General features: G+C 34.8%; 1 protein-coding gene across 1 annotated transcript in view; it reads left to right on the top strand.

Annotated features, from left to right (window-relative positions):
- The first annotated feature begins 1,405 nt into the window (after nt 1–1,405).
- Nucleotides 1,406–20,937, top strand: part of LOC145691863 (retinol-binding protein pinta-like) — a 54,216-nt gene continuing 34,684 nt past the window's right edge. The window contains exons 1-3 of the mRNA XM_081767174.1: nt 1,406–1,566; nt 7,346–7,496; nt 17,310–17,559. Coding sequence (XP_081623300.1) covers nt 1,428–1,566; nt 7,346–7,496; nt 17,310–17,559 — 540 coding nt within the window. The 5' untranslated portion in view covers nt 1,406–1,427. The remainder of the gene's footprint in view (nt 1,567–7,345; nt 7,497–17,309; nt 17,560–20,937) is intronic.

Raw genomic sequence — 20,937 nt, 5'->3', positions numbered from 1 at the left:
CAAACATGGTTTCGCTTATAAAACCGCAAACAGTTTCGGGCGGCTTTCGCTTTCGAAAAGAGCTTTTGCGGTTTCCGTTTGGAAATCCGCTTTTATGGTTTCGGTTTTGGAAACCGCTTTTGCGGTTTCGATTTCGAAAACAGCATTTGCGGTTTTCGGTTTTCAGAAAACCGGTTTTCTCAACCGAAAACCGCAAATGTCACAAAAATTCAACAGTAATACTCTCTACTAAATTTCTACCACTTCCAGTTATAGTAGAGATATGCCATGAAGATATATTTCCTTCAGACACTTAATTGATTCCAAAAGAACAGAGATAATACTGTATCTATTCAGTGCTCCCAAAACAGGTTTGATGTTCTATTAACGTTAGAATCAGAAATTGTTAATTTCTACCTCTTTCGATTTGAAGGAGAAAATCAAACCTGTCGAGAACGCTGAATAGATACAATTGATTCTCGCAATATTAAACCATTACTGCCGATCTGAATGGAGGGTTAACGGAATAAATGAAACCTATTGTTAGGATGCTGAATCGATTCAAAAAATATATTGACGTTATCCTTTACTATTTTTCCTCTATGGAGATTATAGTGAAACTAGAAGTTCTACTACTTCCGGTTTAGTAGAGAGAGATACTGGTAAGGATAGTAGCTTTTCTTCAGACGCTGAATCGATTCAAGGGAACAGTTGGTTGCCATCTGTAACTCTTTTAGTTGTAGGGCAAATAAGGGTAATAGCTTGACTTCCACCATACCTGTTGACCGTTATCACCTGTGCGCCACTGGTAGTAGTCCTCATGATAATACTTTGTTTTCGCCCTATAAGTGTATAATTTTCATTGTATATGATTTCGCATATACGCGAATGGACATTAAATTTTGACTTCTACACCATATGTATGTAATTGTATACACATCTATGGAACGAACGTGACAAAAGTGCAATATATTGTTTGTGAATGGAAAATCATGTACACGCGGCGCTGCACGGGAGAGCCGTGTGTATAGAATTCCATACACATGGCTTTCAACGTGTCAAAACCAGAAATTATCAATTTCTACTACTTTCAGTTTTAATACGGGCTTAAGCGATAAGATGCTGAATCGATTTCAAAAGAACTGAATCGAAAAAACTTTGCTCAGGATGCTGAATCGATTAAAGAAAAAACTGCTTCTAAATATCTCTTAACTGTGTTTGCCCTAATACTTGTCGGACGACGAACGAACATACAGACAAATGGGCATAGCTGTTCTATAAGTCTTCCGATACTTATGCACAGCATAGTTAAGAAGTCTAGAAAGGAAGATGGTATACGTATGTAGTCAACATTCTAAGCCAAGCAAAGCACTAATCACATTTGCAATTTTCTTTCATGAATATTATTTTCTCTTGTTGCAGTGGAAGCACCAGTTAGCGCCTTAGTTATGGCACTTGCACCTATTAGTAATGAGGAGAAACAAAGGCTTCTGAAACTTCACAAAGAAGACTCGCAACAAGTTTCCAAGGACTTGGAATATATCAAAGAATGGCTAATGCAACAACCTCATTTACCACATGACATAGGTAAATACATTTCCTTTCATTCAACTTCTCCACTAGCATGTTCATTTGTTAATTTTCCCTTTTTACGATTTCACTTCAATAAAATAGCTAGTAATAGTACATTATTTTGGTATTTTCAGTGCACTCCACTTTGATTTCGTACCTGTTTAATTGGATTACTTCTTGAACAATGCTCTTTCTCATAAGTAGCTCATGGTGGGAAACAGTTTTACTTATTTTATTTCCTAAAATAGAGTGGTTGCTTCGCTTGCTGCTGTTTCTTTGACCTCAGTTTCATGTTTGCAGTAGTTTTACTTCAGAGTTCACCGTTATTCGCTTCAAAGCTAACCCTCTCTCATTATCTTTTCTTTTTCTTTCCTTGAATTAACATTTTGTTATGGCCTTAGTGAAATAACAAATCATATTATAAACAAGGACCTTTTCATACCGTTTTTAGTGACAAACATTTACTTATGAAAACGGCCCATTGCCTCAGTCAGATGTGGCGAGCTCAAGGAATCGACCCCGAACACAAGAGGATGCAATAAGTTTTTGCAAGCAGCTCAATTCGAGCCACTTGCTGGATAATAATTTATATATTAATTATATTTATTGATATTATAATTTATATTATTATTTACATATTTATGCGTATTAGTTTAGTCCGGTTTTTTTTTCAACCTGGGGGTCGCGACGCCTAAGAGGGTTGCGAGAGAGTTTCATTGTGGTCGCGAAGATAAGCGGAAGAGATACATATAATTAGAATCTAATACCGGAAAATATTTTTAAATATCATTTTGGTAGGCATAGGTCTACTAAACATTCAACAGGTACAGAATTGTGAAAAAGTTAATTTAAATGAAAGAGGTTCAATATGAAACTAATTAGAACTGCGTATTGAAATACCTAAAAAATACAAATGCAACAAAATCTGCATATTGAAATACGATTAAAATTTCAAGCTAATGAGATACCTGAGCATGATGTGATTTCACTAGTACGGCAATGTGCGGCTCAATCTTCGTGACGTACATTATCAAGTCATTTAAACTACTAAATAACATTTTAAAGAGCTATCCATATTTTTTAACCGAAATGAGAAATCACTTCATTTTTCTATGATACGATTCAAAATTAAGAGAGTTCTGAAGTTTTAAAATTTTCAAACAGCTTCATTTTGAAACAGTATGACGGATCGGATTCGATAATATAAATGAACTCACCAAATTTGGTTTCAATACGTTCGCTTTCAAGGAAGTTACTGTATCCACTATATACAAGAAATGGATTCTACTAATACAGAAGTACAAGAATATCATGAGATCTCCGCAATAGGTGTAGGCCTATTAAAAATCTCACACAAACTTATTACAAACTAAAAAAATAGAAGGGGATCGCTGGCAAGAGAATGTGATAAAATGGTGGTCGTGATAGGAATTAGGTTGAGAACCACTGGTTTAGTGTAATCAAAAATGAAATGAAATCTTTAAGTCCCACGGTTATGCCGGTTAGGCTAAAGAAGACGGTGATGATGAGAGATGAGTTAAATGGTGGAATGAAGAAAGTGGGAGAAAACGGGAGAACCCCGAGAAAACCCACGAGCACGGTGTTTGTCCACCACAAAGTCCACACGGTGCGAACTGGGATCGAACCAGGGACCCCAAGCACCGGAGGGGAACGCTCTACCACTGAGCCACCGCGCCCCCATTAGCGTAATCAAATCTGGCATTAAGTTACATAATTATAAAGAACTATTATTATTATTATTATTATTATTATTATTATTATTATTATTATTATTATTATTATTATTATTACTGTTATCCTTATATATATACATATATAATGTTATATTTGCATAGGCTCTGTGTATGTCTATATTTACAGCAGAATCTATAACATAAAATAGTTATAAGATAATTTTCCTTTTTATACTTTTTTACTTAAGTAACAACATTGCTTTTAGTTGCAACTGTACATTTCTGGCCAAACCACAACGAGAGGGGTTAAGGGCCAAGCAGTCGTGAAAAGGCTGTTCCATACATATTATTATGAGAATTGTACTGGGGCGGCTAGTGACGTCAGAGTCACAACCATTTTGTTTCTTACACAGTGGAGTCTCGTTAATTCGAACTTGGATAATTCGAAATATTGGATAATTCGAACGGAAGTCCATTCCCCTTGAAAACTGTATTGAAAACAATAGTAAAAAGTCGTGGATAAATCGAACTTTTGATCCTATGTTTTGGATAATTCGAAGTAAATACAGTTGAAAATGTTTAATGTTGGATATATGTAAACAGAGAAATACAGTTTTAACGTGTTTTCAGTTATCCAGATGCAGCCATAGAGAAGAGTAATACAAAAGATAAATAGAAAATCTATGTAATGATAAAGATGAAGGTGAGTTGGGGAAGAAGTAAAGATAGAGAACGTGTGGCAATCTCATCTTATTTCACAATTGGTTGAAAATTTAAGATGAATTGTTGATAAAGTCAACCAAATGTTATTAATATCGTATTCCACGCAATACATGAAATTCAAGATTTATTGACGGAACAAAAACAATCAAATTTAAGCAAATGAGGTTTACGACTTCTTAAAAGTGAGAACAGAATATTTAAATTGTTACTAATGTATAATTCTTTGGGCTTCAATGTATGTTTTAGTGTTGTACGTAAATATATTTTCCATTGTACACGTAGTTTGAATTATGTGGAGTCAATATCGTTTGTTAGTTTGCAGTATTCGATCACGCAAATATAAGCTGCTTTAAAGGTAAAGTCTATACCATATGAATATGTTTTAGATGCACAGTACTTTGGTTTGTTTGTTGTTATATGTGTGAAAATGAATGGTGTTGGATAATTCGAATTTTGGATAGTTCGAAGTTTTTTCTTGTCCCCTTGGACTTCGAATTAAAAAGAGTCCACTGTATAAGGGATCGAGGTCTCTTCGATAGGACTGATGAATGAAGGCGAGAGCGATAGACTTAGCCGGGCCAGTTGGTTAACTTATTCTAACGTTACAGTCTAAATGCTGACTGTGGAAATATGTTAGGTTTTCCCATAGATATAGGTTTTTATTTTAAAATACTTTAGATTTTGATGCACTCCTCTTTTGAGGATAGTGGTTATAATTTATTTTTATTTCGGCAATTTCTGATCTTTAATTATCAGGATATGAATATTTAGTGTGTACCGTCTGACAAGTGGCTATTTAAGGCTTTTCTGATAGTGTTTTGTGCAGATTAACTCCTTGATGGGAAAGCAAAGACAGTTTTGAATTTTAACCTTTCAATCCGATGTTAACTGAAGACCGTTCGACTCTTATTGAGGTTTTACTCCTATCCCTGTCAATCTGATCCTTTTACATTTCGTGTGTTAGTTACAAACAATTTCATTGTATCTAAGAACGGTACTCGAGCATGAGTAAGGTCCATAAGCCAGCTACTTGACAAATTCCGACTGTGCCTTTAGAAAACCGAGGGTCTGAGAAATTGCTTGTTATTGAATACTTTTTTTTTTTTTTTTTTTTTTTTTTTTTTTGCGTCCATAGATGTCCAAGCCACTAAGATTTATATATTAATGATTTAAATAACTCCTCGACACACCAAAGTTCTGTTAAAAAAGTGAACGAGTTCTCTGAAGAAATTGTGCTTAGAGACTATTGGAAGAACAGGCAGGGGTTTTAGGATTTTAATTTTCAATTTTGGGTAGGCCCGCTTCCTCTCTTATGGATACCTATGCACATTCGATTGATTACTAACACTAGAAAGTTACTTTTACAGTAGTGGTTGGTGCTATTTGTAAAATAATTGTCTACTATTAATATAAATAGTGGAAAATATATCTTCTAGCGCTTAAATATTTTTCAAAAATTTTGGGGTATGGCCGAGCCTACCTAGCCTACTGGCTAAAACCGCCACTGAGAACGGGAGTCCCGCTTCCATGTTGGGAATAAAATATTTGAGAATATATATTTTTTTAAAGTTTCATAACATCCCAACTCAATATAGAACCAAAAGAGTACCATATAAAGAGGAATTCTCGGTCCTTAACATAAAGAGATGAATCTACTTTCAAATTAGAAATTGAACTCCTAAACGAACGTGCTTTTCATCACAGGTATTCTTTCTGTGTTAAAAAGGATACTGGAGTGGCTTATGAGTTAAAGGGGCAAAACCTCTGTAGAATCATAACCTTTTAATTTTATTAATTGCTAATACCTTTTTTTCTTACCTAAAGAACATAATCGCAAGACGTAATGTCCGGATTGACGTGGAGAATGTCAGGGGATTTTCCCCTTCACGAAGATTTACCCCCCCCTGCCTTGAAGAAGAAAATTTTCACCCCTGGCAGAGAGAATTTTCCCCCTCTAGAATTTTCTCGAATGGTCGTGAGGATTTGTGAAGGTACAGGGAACAATTATTAAAGAGGAGCATCTGCATAATTAAGAGTATCTCTTCCATTGTTAGGAGTATTAGTATCACCATTAGCAGGACAAAAAAATGTATACAATCAGTTCGTTAACAGTCTATCTTTGCATATACAGTACATAAATTAATAAACAATATCTTTAAGCAAAGAACTCATAATTAATATTGACAAAAAAACTACATATTTTTAGCAGCATAAAAATGAGTTCTTCTAGATTTTCCCGAAAATTATGCGTGGGAGTTTAACCTGAAACATGTCATTTTATTCACTTTGAAGTCATTTGTCGACTTATATGACAATTTTAAAATATATCTCATTAATCATTTTATGAAGGGTCATCTTGCTAATCTCATAATGAAGAATTAGATCGTGATATACTTCAACATAAGTTTCACCTTAGAAGGTAGCTTGGTTTTCATATAGCATCCGTTTTTAGGTTTACAAACAAATCGGTTTTTTAAAAAAATATTTCTCATCACTTTTCTTGCTTTAAATTATGCTTAGTATATTCTGCAGTGTTATTTTTATGTGCATGCACAACTATTGAATACAGACTGATAGTGTGCGTGCAAATGGATGTGTTATAAAACCTTTCATCGAAAGAAACACGCACTAACCTGTGTCAGTTGGTCAATAAAAATAAAAATTATATCTATTTATGTTCAGGGCAGAGAGGAGCTTGTGTGCCCACGAAGTTTCGTCCGTACGGAGCAGACGCGAAGCGACGGTGGGTATAAGCTAAAATGATTTTTCATGTGAAGAACAAATTTGGAACCACAAACTAGAATTGTATTTATTTTCACTATGTAGGTATCATTGTTCTTGGATTAGAAAAATATTACCATTCCTTTCTTCAAACAATATTGACTAATTCGATAGTCCTGATAGATTTATGGATAGTTGTGACGCTATGTATTGTGCAACTACTGTAAAAATGGCATTCGGGTTGCAACATCCATATACCTGGATCATTGTTATGTTATTTTTTTTCTGTGTGTTATGTGTTTCAATGTTTATGAGAAATATACGATGAATTTTCAAAAAAAAAAAAATCATGATAAGAAGCCACTTCATGCAGCAAAATTTAATGTGAGTACTTATATATGCGACTTAGTAGTAGTGATTTCGTATGTGTAACCCTTCCCTATTAGGGATAAATGCAACTTTTCTACATTGTGCAGAAATACTGCGCCGATTGAGATTAATGTCTTATATGCCTCTTCTTCATGTGCAGTCATTTTAATTGTAAAACATCTTTACACCTGGTAAAATTGCACGATTTTTTTTTACCTCATCATAAAATTCATGAGTATATTTGATATTGGATGATGCTAACGTTTAACATTTGTTCATTTTTACAGATGACTCTATTATACTAACGTTTCTACGCCAATCAAAATATAGTCTGGAGAAAGTGAAAAAGAAGTTGGACAATATTTGGACAATACGAGGACTTATACCAGAAGTATTTGATATCAAAGATTATCAAGACTTTGTATTAAACAATAAGCAGTAAGTTGCTTCAAGCCGTAAGGACTCTAATGCTGTATACAATGTTTACATATCATCTTTCTATTTAATTTATTTTGTCCAAAGCCAGATTCTAACCTATTTACCTAATATAGCTAGACGGGACACTAAGATCCTAATAAATTTTTTCTAGTATGATTCAAAAGTATATCGAAAAATTGGAAATTAAGAAGTGAGGGTAAAGAATAGTTTTAGAATTAAGATTAATTATACTGCATAATAAAATAAACAAATATTATGACTTCATTGCGCAAATATATACTTGAGTAGTATTATTTTTGCGATATAAAGGAACTCTGATTTCTTGCTGTCAAAGAACCAGTCTTGACAGGTATATTTTTATGTAAATTACAGACAGTTTTTTTAGACTTATGGTAACGAATTTGATCGCTAGATTGCTACATACGTGAACACGCCCGAGAAGTTATTGTGAATAATTCGAAGGTGATGCGCATTGACTTACAACAGGGGTTAAGTTCCAAAGTTGGGCGTCCGTTTTCAGCAAAATTTTTAAAATTTACAGGAAAGATATGGATAATTTGATCGTTTGTGTGCTTGATAATATATGAGAGTCTCGAAAAATCTGTTTATTTGTTATATATAAGCGACTATAAACATGGAACTATACGGCGAGCGGAGGGAACTACTTGGCGCAAGGTAACCGAACAGTTGCATTGTGGGAAAGAAACGAGCATTTATGTTATCAACATGGCGAATGTACAAGAGCAATGAACTAACAGTTTTAACATTTGAGAAGCAATACGTTGATAACGAGCAAAATTTTTTAAAAGTTTGTGAAGAGCAAGGATTAATGAACCTAATAACAAATTGCAGAAAGTGTGCAAAAGATATAACAACGAAAAAACGTGGCGAAAGCGGACGCCCGACTTCGGAATAAATGCCTACAACAGTGTAAATGGCTGTTGTATATATGAGTGGCAGGGCCGGATTAAAGGGATGCTTAGTGGAGCTGTAGCCCTGGGCCTCCAGATGGACAGCCGGACTCTGATCAAAATTTCAACTGGCCATCTAAAATGAATCATAAATATACAATCATCATCATTAAATAAAAAATGACCAAAAATATGAAACATATTCCCTTCACTTTCCTACTGTACTTTCACAGAAAAGTAATAGCCAAAGTCAGAGGGGGCCACATATTTTTTTCTAGCCCCGGACCTCCAGATGAGTTTATCTGGTCCTGATGAGTGGTCATATGGCTTCAAAAATTACGACCTTTTGGAAAGATTACATTTATGTCCTTTCCTTCATTAATTTAGTTATGTTATAACAACTAAATAAGCAAACAGTGTAAGATAAAAGGTTGCTATAAGCCAAAGAAATGGATTAACGCTGTACTGAATCGTAGTAAAACATGTAACTCTGATGTTGTCGGCCCCTACAATATTGGGCATCGTAGATATCGGAGGTTCGGATGCATTCCCGATGTAATCCAAGAAATGCGTTTGTGTGTGTGTGAGAGAGAGAGAGAGAGAGCCGGGACGTGAGAATTCATTGTTTCAAAGAAAAATAGCAAGAGCAGTACAACGTTCGGCTGCGACTGTAAATTACATAATTGCACAAGATTAATATCTAGTAAAGAAGCATAAGGTTCGAGTTCATATGCTCCGTCCTTCGCATATCATGGAGAGGAAGACGAACAGTCGACACCTGTATGAACACCATCTTATCGAAAACTATTAGTGATTTTGAACAAGGTATAGGTGTATCTGTCGGAATGTGATGAAAAAAAAAGATATATTCTATCGTATTGCTTACTTTACTTACTTACTTACCTACTTACGTAAATTTACGTTGCGCGAAGTGGACAAAAAGCTAAAATCAATTCAGCTATAAAAAAAATGCAGAGTAATATTTTGGAGCCACTATACCACCTGATATTTCATCCTATTTGGCAGTGACACACCTCAATTGTCATTCAAGATGACAAGACGTTTAGTTATATCATGAAGTCAATTTTGACGTAGACATGGAGTGGATGGCGCGTGAAATTGATATATTGATGAATCACGTTTAGAGACTTCCTGTGGCATCCTCTTATGTATCTCCCATGCATTCTTGTGGGTTGCTTTTGTTGAACCGATTGTTGGTCTCGTAGTACAAGAGTCATTACGATTTCTTTATTTTAAAATATCTCCCCTTCTCCTCCCCCTCCTCTAAGCTCTATCATCAAAGTGAAAAGATAAAAAATCCCAGGTCCAAACCTCAACTATGTTGAACATTTGATCGAGATCTGTTGGGTGGTCCAAGAGTTATTACGAGGGCCATCCGGAAACTGGTACCCGTTTGTGCAATAAAGACACAGTAGTACATATTAACAAATATACACATTTTTATTGGAAAGAGGACACTTTACACTACTTCTCCACATAATTGAGGCATTTGTCATACCGTGTGACGAATTTTTGTATTCCAGCGTCATAGTCCTCCGCCGCCAGCGTATTCAGATATGTAGTCACGCCTCGTTTAATTTCTTCATCGCTGTCAAATCTTTTTCCCGCCAGAAAGTCTTTAAGCTTCGTAATGTTCACAGAGTTCATCAATTGTGACGCGCCGATCGTTCCTCACGCATTCGTCTACTGACCTCAGCAGTTCGTCTGTAATGACAGATAGTCTCCCTGAACGCTTCTCGTCGTGTGTACTCCCCCTCCCCAGGTTGAAGTTGCGACACCAACGCCGTCCATCACATTGTCTCCATACACCTCTTTTAATTGGCGATGAATTTCACAAGGTCGAACGTTTCGTGCATTAAGAAATTTAATCACGGCCCTCACTTCACAACTGGTGGGGTTCTCAATTCGTTTAATCATTATAAACAAGCACAGACAGAACACAGGCATTGCTAGCGTCACGCAACCTCGCACAGAGCAGGCAGACAAGCCAGTGACGCGGTCTGACCTTGCCCAGTGGCTCCCCGAGTCGTCAGCGCTTCATGCGGCGCAAACGGGTACCACTTTCCGGAAGATATATTTTTATATATTTCTCTCTTCCCCCTCCCCTAAGTTGTAATGTCAAAGTGAAATGATAAAAGCATTCCAGGCCATAATGTCATCTATGTGCAAAATTTGATCGAGATCGGTCGGGTGATTAAAGAGATACGAAGTCCTCACGCCTACGAAAGATACATAGTGACTTTCAATTTTTTATTATATATAATGAGGACCATGGATGATCACAGATAGAGCGCTCTCAATTCTAGCGCATGGAGTCCATTGTTCAATCCCAGTTCCCGGCAAGTGGGCATTGTGGTGGACAAACGAGGTGTGTGTGAGTTTTCTTGGGGTTGTCTCACTTCCTTACACTTGTGTCATTCCACTATAATCACTGTGTTCCTTAGTCTCGGTGCCTAAACGTGAAACGTTAAACTTACATGTAAACTAGCTGAAATGTCCATTTTTTGCACGGAGAGAATAGGTTTAAGTAAAATATGTGAAGCCCTTCGCCTCCTGAGATTACGAATGGAGATTAATCGGCAATGTCACTATTTATCGCATGGATTTTATGCTAATATAGATCATTTTCGATTATTTTTATATGCCACCCCCTCACGCCTACAAAAAGAGTCAGTATATTATCTTTAGTTGAGGCTACTCATTGACATTTCATTGCATAATGAAAATAAGTTTCCCTTAGTCTCTATTGCTCACTCTGTGTCACTAAAAGAAACTTTAACAATATAACTTCTTCTTAATAGTATTAAATATGAGAAACATTGTTGGGTCGTGTATGGTAGTCTCAAGGTTTTAAACATTTTACTTGGGTAAGAATGTGAATATACGAAGATGCCTTGTAACATCTCTGAGAGGGACAGTAGGGGAAATTAACACTGGGAAATAAAATAATGATCAATACGTAAAATCTTGAATTCGGGTTCAAAGAAATATCGCAGAAGAAAATTTCATCAGTCCTGAAAAAGTTGTCAGTTCTCAACATACAAAATTAGGATTGATTAAACAATGTGTGAAGGCACTTGACAAGAAAGGACAACGTTTCAAGTTCATATGCAAGAAACTTCCATCACTCTCATACGACAAAGTGAAAGATGTCTGTTGGGGCAGACATTAGGATATTAATGAAAGATAAAGACTTAGAGTCAATAGTGACTGAAAATGAAAGATGTATATGAGTAGCATTTCAAAATGTGATAATTAACTTCTTGGGAAACAATAAGTCCTGATTGCAGAGACGTTTCTGTGAATGTATTATTTAGCTTTCAAAATCTGAGTTATAATATGAATCGAAAATTGTACATTTTTGCGTTCACACCTTGATTACTTTCCCAAAAATGTTGAAGAGCTGCGTGAAAGACGAGGCAGACGGTTACATCAAAACACGAAAAATATGAAGAAAAGGCATCAAAGACTTTGGAGTGTCAGTATGATGGCTGACTATTGTTGGACTTCGTATAGAAAAACTTCAGGGGAAAAAACAGATGTAAGTTAGGAAAGCTTATAGAAGAAAGTGTTCTAGAAAGAACTGAAAAATATCTAGACCATAACGACTTTGTTGATTTCCATTGCCTATGCCTTTGCTATATGTAGTAATCTGTATGTGTGTAGGAGTCTGTACATTTCTTTGTAAGTGTGTTTAGATTCGTCTTAAAGAAAACATGTTGGCGTATTTAGTGATAAGCACTTTAGCTTGATCGAAGATAAGAGATAATATAATAAAACAGTACACAATATTTGAGGAAAATCATTTTGAAGCCTGATTTGCCAAAAGATCATGCATGATAGTTAAAATGAATTTCATATTGTAATCAGCACGGCACAAATAATACAGATCACCTATTAAACAAAACAGCAACAACATAAACATTGATATTAATTTGCAGCCCTGTGTAAGAGCAGGGCTCACATAAATAAAACTTTATTACACACAACAGTCACATCACTGATATTTCTAATTGAATTTCAGAAAGTACGTATGAGTCGAGGAGTTACTATACTAATCAAACCATAACTTAATAATTGCTAGTGCCAACTAACTTGTGGACCACATGGTATAATGAAAATTCAATTTAATATTTTTTTTTCACACAATTTCCAGTAACTTGGTGTAGTTACTCTGATAAATCACATAAAGTTGTTTTTTTCTTTAATTTCATTGTTTTATCCAGCGTACTAGTAGAAACTTAAAAATAAACCAGAACCATGGCCATTGAAGAAGAATGAATTAATCAATCTAAATAAATATATAAGAGACTATAAAAGACCAATAATACTCACATGCATATCTCCTTACAACTAGTTCTTATTCAGCTGTCCACAATTAGCCAACATTATGACTAATTACTTTTCATTAAGTTCTCAATGATTGCCATGTATGTACAAGTGCAAGCAAATTAAATGACGCGTCTCTTTAATCTGACGCTTTTTAAAAAAATATCTCCGTTTTCTTTATAATTCGAAATTTTGGAAGGTTTCAACAGCAGGAAAAGTTAATGACAAACCTGTATTCAATGTTTGTGTTCAATATTATTTTAAAATAAAGACACTAGAAGCAGAACACCTTAATTTGTTCCAAATTAAGAAAATTACCAATTTTGTTGAAAAGGGTATTTTCCTAGACCAGGAGGGAATTCTGTAATTCAACGTAGAACTGAGACCTCTCCGTCCCTGACTGTGAGAACAATGTGGAACACGACATTTCTTATATCCATGCAGACATAAGAAATTCAGATATAACATGCAGGAAACAGTGGAAATTCTCTATCAAAAGAGACAAAGTGGAACACGATCATAATGAAAATCAAGTCTAGTAGTAAAACAAACTTATCTCCCATAAGAAGTCGGTAGCACAGTTGATTAGCGCAAGAACATGAAATCAATTAAAAATGTGAGTGAATGCGGTTCGGGCACTATCCACAGAACTTCGTTCTACTATCATAATTGTTTTTTTTTTTTTTTTATCCTTTTGTATGTAAAAGGAATAAACTACTACATATGTTTAAAACTCATCACGATATCAAAGTAAGAAAAATGCCATTCTTCATCTGCATTACCATTCTTCATTTTTGTTATCAAAAGTTTCGTAATTACTTTCTGTATGCTCATTGGTGCATAAAGAATATTTTCCAGTAAATTTTATTTCTTCAAAGCAGTAATTTAGGGAATTTTATAATCTATTTTCACATTACTTATCGTCCCGAAGATTATATGATTGTCTCGTCTCGTGGCATCTCTACTTAATTAAATACATCATACAATTTTCCCCTCTATCTACTTCTTTCATAACATACTTCCCTATTAATTGTTTAAATTTCTATTTAAACATTTATTGAGGTGAAAAATTCTATAATACATTTAATTAGTAGTGTCACTTCGAGACGAGACATGACGATATTTTAAACTGGCTCATGTCGTATCGTAGCAACATTAGTAATGCCACGAAACAAGATACTTCTCGTGTACCATCTCGATAACGAGCGGAGAATCGAGACGAGACAGGCATAAAATGTTCAATACGAGACGCTATTTGCGTGACACCAGATGAGATAGCCTACAATCTCGTCTTGTCTCGTGTCGTGGCAACATTATTAAATTAGGTAACTTTGCTTTAGGAAAAGTATCAGTAACCATCGAAAACATTTAATTAAATGAACAAGTAGTGAATTCCTGACACATCGAATTTCGAACAACGCGAAAGCATTCTTCACTAATTAGGGAATTGTTCATTGTGTATTAATACATTTCACAAAGTATTAACAATAACAAAAGTAAATTGTTTGTACTTTCAAATGATTTCTCACGACAAGACTAAAGAATTATCCAATACTTCGCGCTTTGTGTGAACCGTTGAAAGGTGAACAGAATAGCGGAGGAGTTTAGGGCATAACGCTTGTAATCTCATGGACGTACAATAGGTTCTAGTCCCTATCAAGGTGAAAATTTTCGTTTTCTTTATATAATGGCTCAGTTTTCTACGACTTACGAAGGGTCTTTTCATCGACAAACGCAAAATCAGCTAAAGCATCGGAGGTGATAAAATACGCAAATAAAACGAAATATGGTTGTTTCATGATGCCAGTCTTGAACCAAACTAATCTTTGGAAACAACACTTTCCATCGCTTAACCATCTCACCCAAGAAGAATTCTAATTAAATTAGGAAAAATAATTAACAATACCATTGAAGAACAAATATTAGTGGCATCACTAGTGTTGTCAAATGTGAACATCAGTAATACATTTGACTGAAGCACACTGTTGGTAATTTTTTAAACAATTTATTTTCTTTACCCTCTTAAGAACATTGATTTATTGATTAGAAACATATTTGTTAATTTCTTCATATAAACTATATATGTACTTAGTTTCATATCTTTCGCTGCTGGCGCTCATAGAATTCAAAGGAAACTAGTTGAAAATACTCGAAGAGCATTACCAGAAGGAACTTACAAAGATTTTTTTTCCAAATTTCTATGAAATTGTATATTAAATTTATTTGATTAAATTCAATAGATAATATAATTACATTTTTAGAACCTGCGTTTTACGGGATCTATTGAATTTTGTATATGGAGCTGTCACCTTTTATCAACATATACTGAAAATGCAGATATAACTAGTGACTACCAGTTATTATTTGGTACCTAAATGTTCACCATCCTCTTAGGCATTGATGAACACCAATATAATCTCTCTATCGCTTACGGTTCCCGAGATATGGCTCCTTATATCTCCCGAAACTGTCTTTTTTTTTTTTTTTGGCCAATATCTTGGAAAAGGTGACCAGTTGACCAGTGGCTGCCGGTTACTACCTTGGTACCAAAATGTTCACTATTCTCTTAGGTACTGATCAATATCAATGTCATCTCTCTATGATTTACGGTTCTCGAGATATGCGCTCCTCATCCGGGAAGTAGTTCTACGCATGTACCCATACATTAGCGTAGTTTCGTGTCATTGCGTTATACCTGCATACACAATTGGTACTTTTTGCCCAACAAGTTTCAATCTTAAATCTTTCAAAATCGGAAATTTTTGACCAATATCTCGGGGATATTAAGAGTGAGGCGAAAATTTACATCACTTTTTTGAGATAGTCTTTGATGCTCTATCGAATGGAGAGCTCAAAATTGAAAAACTTGCAAATAACAGAAACACCCACCCACACAGACATAGAGAATTCAGTAACGAACTTTTTAACTTCGTTTAAAATACTCCCGTTTTCACCTTAAAGCAATATTAATGTAATTGTTAGTAAATAACTACATTCGAAGTATTCGAAATGCAGTACGTATCACGAATTCGCTATACTTGTTCATTTAATTAAATGTTTTCGATGGTTACTGATACTTGAAGTTTTCTTAAGGCAAAATTTCCTAATTTAATAGTGCTTCCAACAGACAAGATGAGACAAGATTGTAGGCTGTCTCGTCTGGTCTCTTCGAAACGCCATCTCCTCTCGAAAATTCTCGGTATGTCTGTCTCGTCTCGAAGTTTCCACATGTTATCGAAATAATACACGAGAAATATATTGTCACTTAGCATCACTAATGTTGTTGCGAGACGAGGCAATTTAACATATAGACTCGTCTCGAAAATTATGAATGTCTCGTCTCAAAGTATCACTACTTAATTAAATGCATTATAGAACTTTCATTTCAATAAATACTTTCAGAAAAGAAAATAAACATTTAATAGGGAAGTCTGTTATGAAATAAGTACATAGAGGGCAATATTCTATAATACATTTAATTAAGTAGTGATGCCACGACACAAGTCAATCATATAAGTTTCGAGACGATACGTAACGTGAAAATTGATTATAAATACCCTATTTTTTGCTTTTAAGAAATATAGTTTACTGGTAAGCATTCTTTATGCACCAATGAGCATACAGAAAATAATTATAAAACCTTAAAAATGAAGAATAGCAATACAAGTGCAAGAATGGCATTTTTCTTACTTTTACAATGTGTTGAGTTTTAACCATATCTAATAGTTTAATTTTTCTTACATACAAAAAAAAAACAGTTACAGTAGTAAAAAAAAAAGTTCAGCAGACGTATCTCGAATCGCCTTCACTCACATTTGTTAACTGAATTTACATTCGCGCGCTAGGCTACTGCGCTAGTGATTTTCTACACATTATTCGTCTGTTCTACTACAAGACATGTATTTCATTATGATTGTGTTCCATTTCGTCCCTTTTGATAGATAATTTTCACTGTTTTCTTTATTTATATGGATTCTACATGCTATATTTGTATTTCTCATATCTGCATGGATATAAGAAATGTTAGAAATATTTGGTTAAATGTTTTGTTTGTGGGTATGAATTCACATTGTTCTCACTGTTGGGGACGTAGAGGTCTCAGTTCTACGTTGATATACAGATTACCCTCTCGGCCTAGAAAAATACTCTTTTCAATATAGTTGGTAATTTTCGTAATTTGGGCCAAATTAAAGTTTTTTGCTTCTAGTTTATTTAATTTAAAATAATATTGAACACAAACATTGAATACATGTTTGTCATTAACCTTTCCTATCGGGGAAACCTTCCAAAATTTCGAACATAAAGGAAAAGGTGATATTTTCAAACAAAACGTCAGATTAAAGAGACGCAACATTTATTTTGCTCACACTTGAACATTATCACTATCATGATAGGAATTCTGCCATTATTGGCAGGTCATTTGCTGCAACTGAGAAGCTTCCATGCTCCACGATCTTTTCACTAACCTTTTCGTTTTCACATACGATTTCTTTGTATGTACATAGTGCAATTTAAATTCTAGAATTAATTTCATTACATCTTTTTATTTCAGAATAATTGCGCTGGTACCCCGTCTAACTCCAGATGGATATCGTGTAGCTGTAATGCAGTTTTTCCCAGATGTAAAATATTATAACTTTGACGAAGACTGCCAGCGAATTGCTATCCTATTTGACTTACTCTATTATTTGGATGACTTTCGAAGAGGACTTATTTTCATACAGGATCAGAGTAATTTCCGATGGGAACATTTGCTCAAAATACCAATACCTGTGCTGAAGAAATATGTGACCTGCCTAACGGTAACTGATTCGTTCCTAAATTTAATTTAGAAGAATTATTTCCGAAGTTTCCTGAATGTTGACGGACCCGAGCTTGTGCTCCTCGTCTAAAAATAGTTCCTCCCTAACATTATTTTATTTACGTACTATTACATTATACCTGCATACACAATTGGTACTTTTCCCAAACAAGTTTCAAGTAATTTTTCGCTAAAATTATAAGTAGCATGTGCGTCACTGTTAAGGTATATGTGTTATCTTTACGAAATGACATACAAGAGATACAATCTGCTACTTCACACTTTATTTTTTAAGGAGTTTGGTTTACCAAAGCTGCTTTATAAAGGGTGTTTTTTTAGGGGGTGGAGAACTTTATGTTGAAATAAAACACAACAATTTTTTTTAATATCCATGAAATTGGCTTTATTTGACAGCCATTTATATAGCAGTAATGTTTAAATATGATTTCAGGCGTGTAGCCACGGCGGCTAGCTGGTACACTCATGTGGAAAATTATTGTTGCATGTCTATAAATATGTTGTTGTAGGAATATAATTTGATAACGAATTCGCCCGGTATTTCTTATAATGTTAGTATTGTATAATCGGCAAATACATGTATGTGACAAATTTCATGTCAAAAGAGCAGTAAATAAGAACAATAAAACGAAAATAAAACTTTCTTGTTCATTTAGCAACATTTTGTTTTACTCATTCTAATTTTCGTGTTAATAATTCTTTTCCTATGACATTTACCACAAATATACATTTCCCGATTATACACATAGTATTAGTAGTAAAAATACCCTGCAAAATCATTATCAAATTATATTCTTACAAGAAGGCAGTTATGGATATGCGACAATCATTTTGGACATGAGTGTACATGGCGTAATCTGGAGGTCCAATTTTCACACACTTTTCGCAGTAAATCATCAGCTGTATTTCGGCAGTAACGCGTCGAATGTTGGCTTCCAAGTGCTCCATTGTTTCTGATATCTCGGCATAGACATACATCTTTACATATTCCTACAGAGAATAATCTAATGGCGTCAATTTTCATGAACGAGGTGGCCAGTTAACAGGTCCATTTCGTGAAATTAATCATTTGTCAAGTGTTTCTTTCAGTGGCGCCATCCTGATGAAGCCACATATCTTTATCATTAATGTCTTTCAATTGAGACACGAAAAAGTTTTTATTATGTCTCTGTATCACTCACCGTAGACTGTAACGTTCTGACCAGCATCATTTTTGAAGACATATGGATCAATGATTCCACCGGCCCATAAAGCTCACCAAACGGTTACCTTTTCTGGATGTAATGGTGTTTCGACAATGGCTTGTGGATTACTATCACTCTAAATGGGACAATTCTGTTTATTGATATAACCATTTAACGAAAAGTGTGCTTTATCACTGAACAAAATTTTCAAATGAAATTGTGGATCAATAGCAATGTTTCCTTCAGCTCATTCACCAAATGTACGACGCGAACGATGATCGTGTGGCTTCAATTTCTGTACCAGCTGAATCTTATAAGCACGTAAACCAAGATCTTTACGCAAAGTTTTCTATAAAGTGGCTGGACACAAGTTTAATTGATGAGCAGAACGACGAATTGACACATTTGAATCACCATCAACACTACGCTGCACACCATCAATCACTTGTGTCCGCACTGTATGACGTCTTACGGAATGCGTATTATCATTTTAGAGTAAACATATTGCAAAAACGATCCATACTTTCTCGAATTAATCGCTCTGATGGACGATTATGAGCACCGTAAAATGCACGTAATGCCCGATGAGTTTGTCGAATTGAACAATGGTTTTCAAAGTCAATTTGCACAAATTGCAAATGTTGCTCCAGCGTGAGTCTATTCATGATGAATTGCCAAACCAAACTAGCCTCAAAACAACGGGGAACTGTATTATCAGCTATCACAGAAAATAGTGTTGCCAACTTAGAGCTCTCCACCCCTTAAAAAAAAATACCCTTTATATTTACCTGTTCATCCGGTAGACAAGATATTTCAAGAACTACTAAATCAATCATCACTAAATTTGGTCAGAATGTAGAGGATTAAAAGTTACCATTTGACTACGTTTTTGGAGCCGCTTTTTAAGCCGAAAGTGGTAGAAATTAAAAATTGTAACGATGCGATTTTGATATCTAAAGAGGAAAACTAGTAATGGATAAAGTTTTCTGCAATCGTCTAAACGTCCCAAGAATATATCATATCTCACCCTCAAACCTGAAGTGGTAGAAATCCATTACAACTTCCGATTTCAATATTGATCTACATAAAAACGATAACAGCGACTCAGCATTCTAAAAAATAGCTACCATCTGCTCTCTTAACCTTTTATTCAAACCATAAGTGGAATAATAAGTGCCAATTTCGGTTTTAGCATCAATCGCTATAGGACAAAAACTGTAATAGATAGCGAGAAGCGGTTTTCAATGATCAATTAAGCGTCCCAAAAAAAATATTTCATTTCCATTCTAATCTCTCTATGGAATCCGAAACCACTTCCAATTTTAGCCTTGATTGCCATAGAGTAAAAAATATAATAGACGTCCTAGATAGCGAGAAGCGGTTCTCAGCAACTAGTTTAGCGTCTCCACAATGTATTCTACCTCCAATTTAACCTCTCTACGGAACGAAAGTAGCAGAAATCAATCACTTCCAAGTTTCATATTGATTGCCATAGAACAAAAATCGTAAAGATCATAAACGCCGAATGTACCATTCGGATAGTATGCTCCTCTTGTACCCCTTTGTATGTGAAAGAAGATATTTTTATTAAAAATCGTAAGTCGAAGAGCTACAGATTCTAAAAGTTGATTGAATCATCCATCTCCTTCTACATTAAACCTAAGACACGAACCTTTTAATACTTGAAAATGTTTACTTTGATACTGAACAACGTGTTCTTTGAGATAAACCTAAATTGTTAATCCATAACTCTACTGTTAAAACTTCTCCGTATCCACGTCGGAACAAAAATCAATCTAAATTTTGAAGAAAAAGAGAAGAAAATCGTTCATTTTATCACTGAGAGTAATAAACTAAATGTTATTTATAGTACGAGATATCTCCATGAAGCGCATAAATATCTTTCATTATTATTATTTTAAATACGTCCCATCAACGTCGGAATCAATTTTAACAAAATAGAAGTTCTTGTATGTAAAAACGCGAATACGGCTACATTTTATAGAAGTGTAAACAATAGATGGAAACAACAGCAATCAATCAGAAAACGACAAATAAAAACTAGGGAGCAATCTAAAATTTTACTCATCGTGAGGACAATTGGGAACTTACTTGAACGAAAGAAATACCGAATTGCGGTCTAGGAAGCCAGTGTTAGCGCGAGGAGAGTAGGGGTG

This window comes from Thermobia domestica, chromosome 8 (genome assembly GCF_964235325.1).
Source record: "Thermobia domestica chromosome 8, izTheDome1.hap1.1, whole genome shotgun sequence".
Taxonomy (NCBI): domain Eukaryota; kingdom Metazoa; phylum Arthropoda; class Insecta; order Zygentoma; family Lepismatidae; genus Thermobia; species Thermobia domestica.
This window is presented reverse-complemented; position numbering and strand designations above follow the sequence as displayed.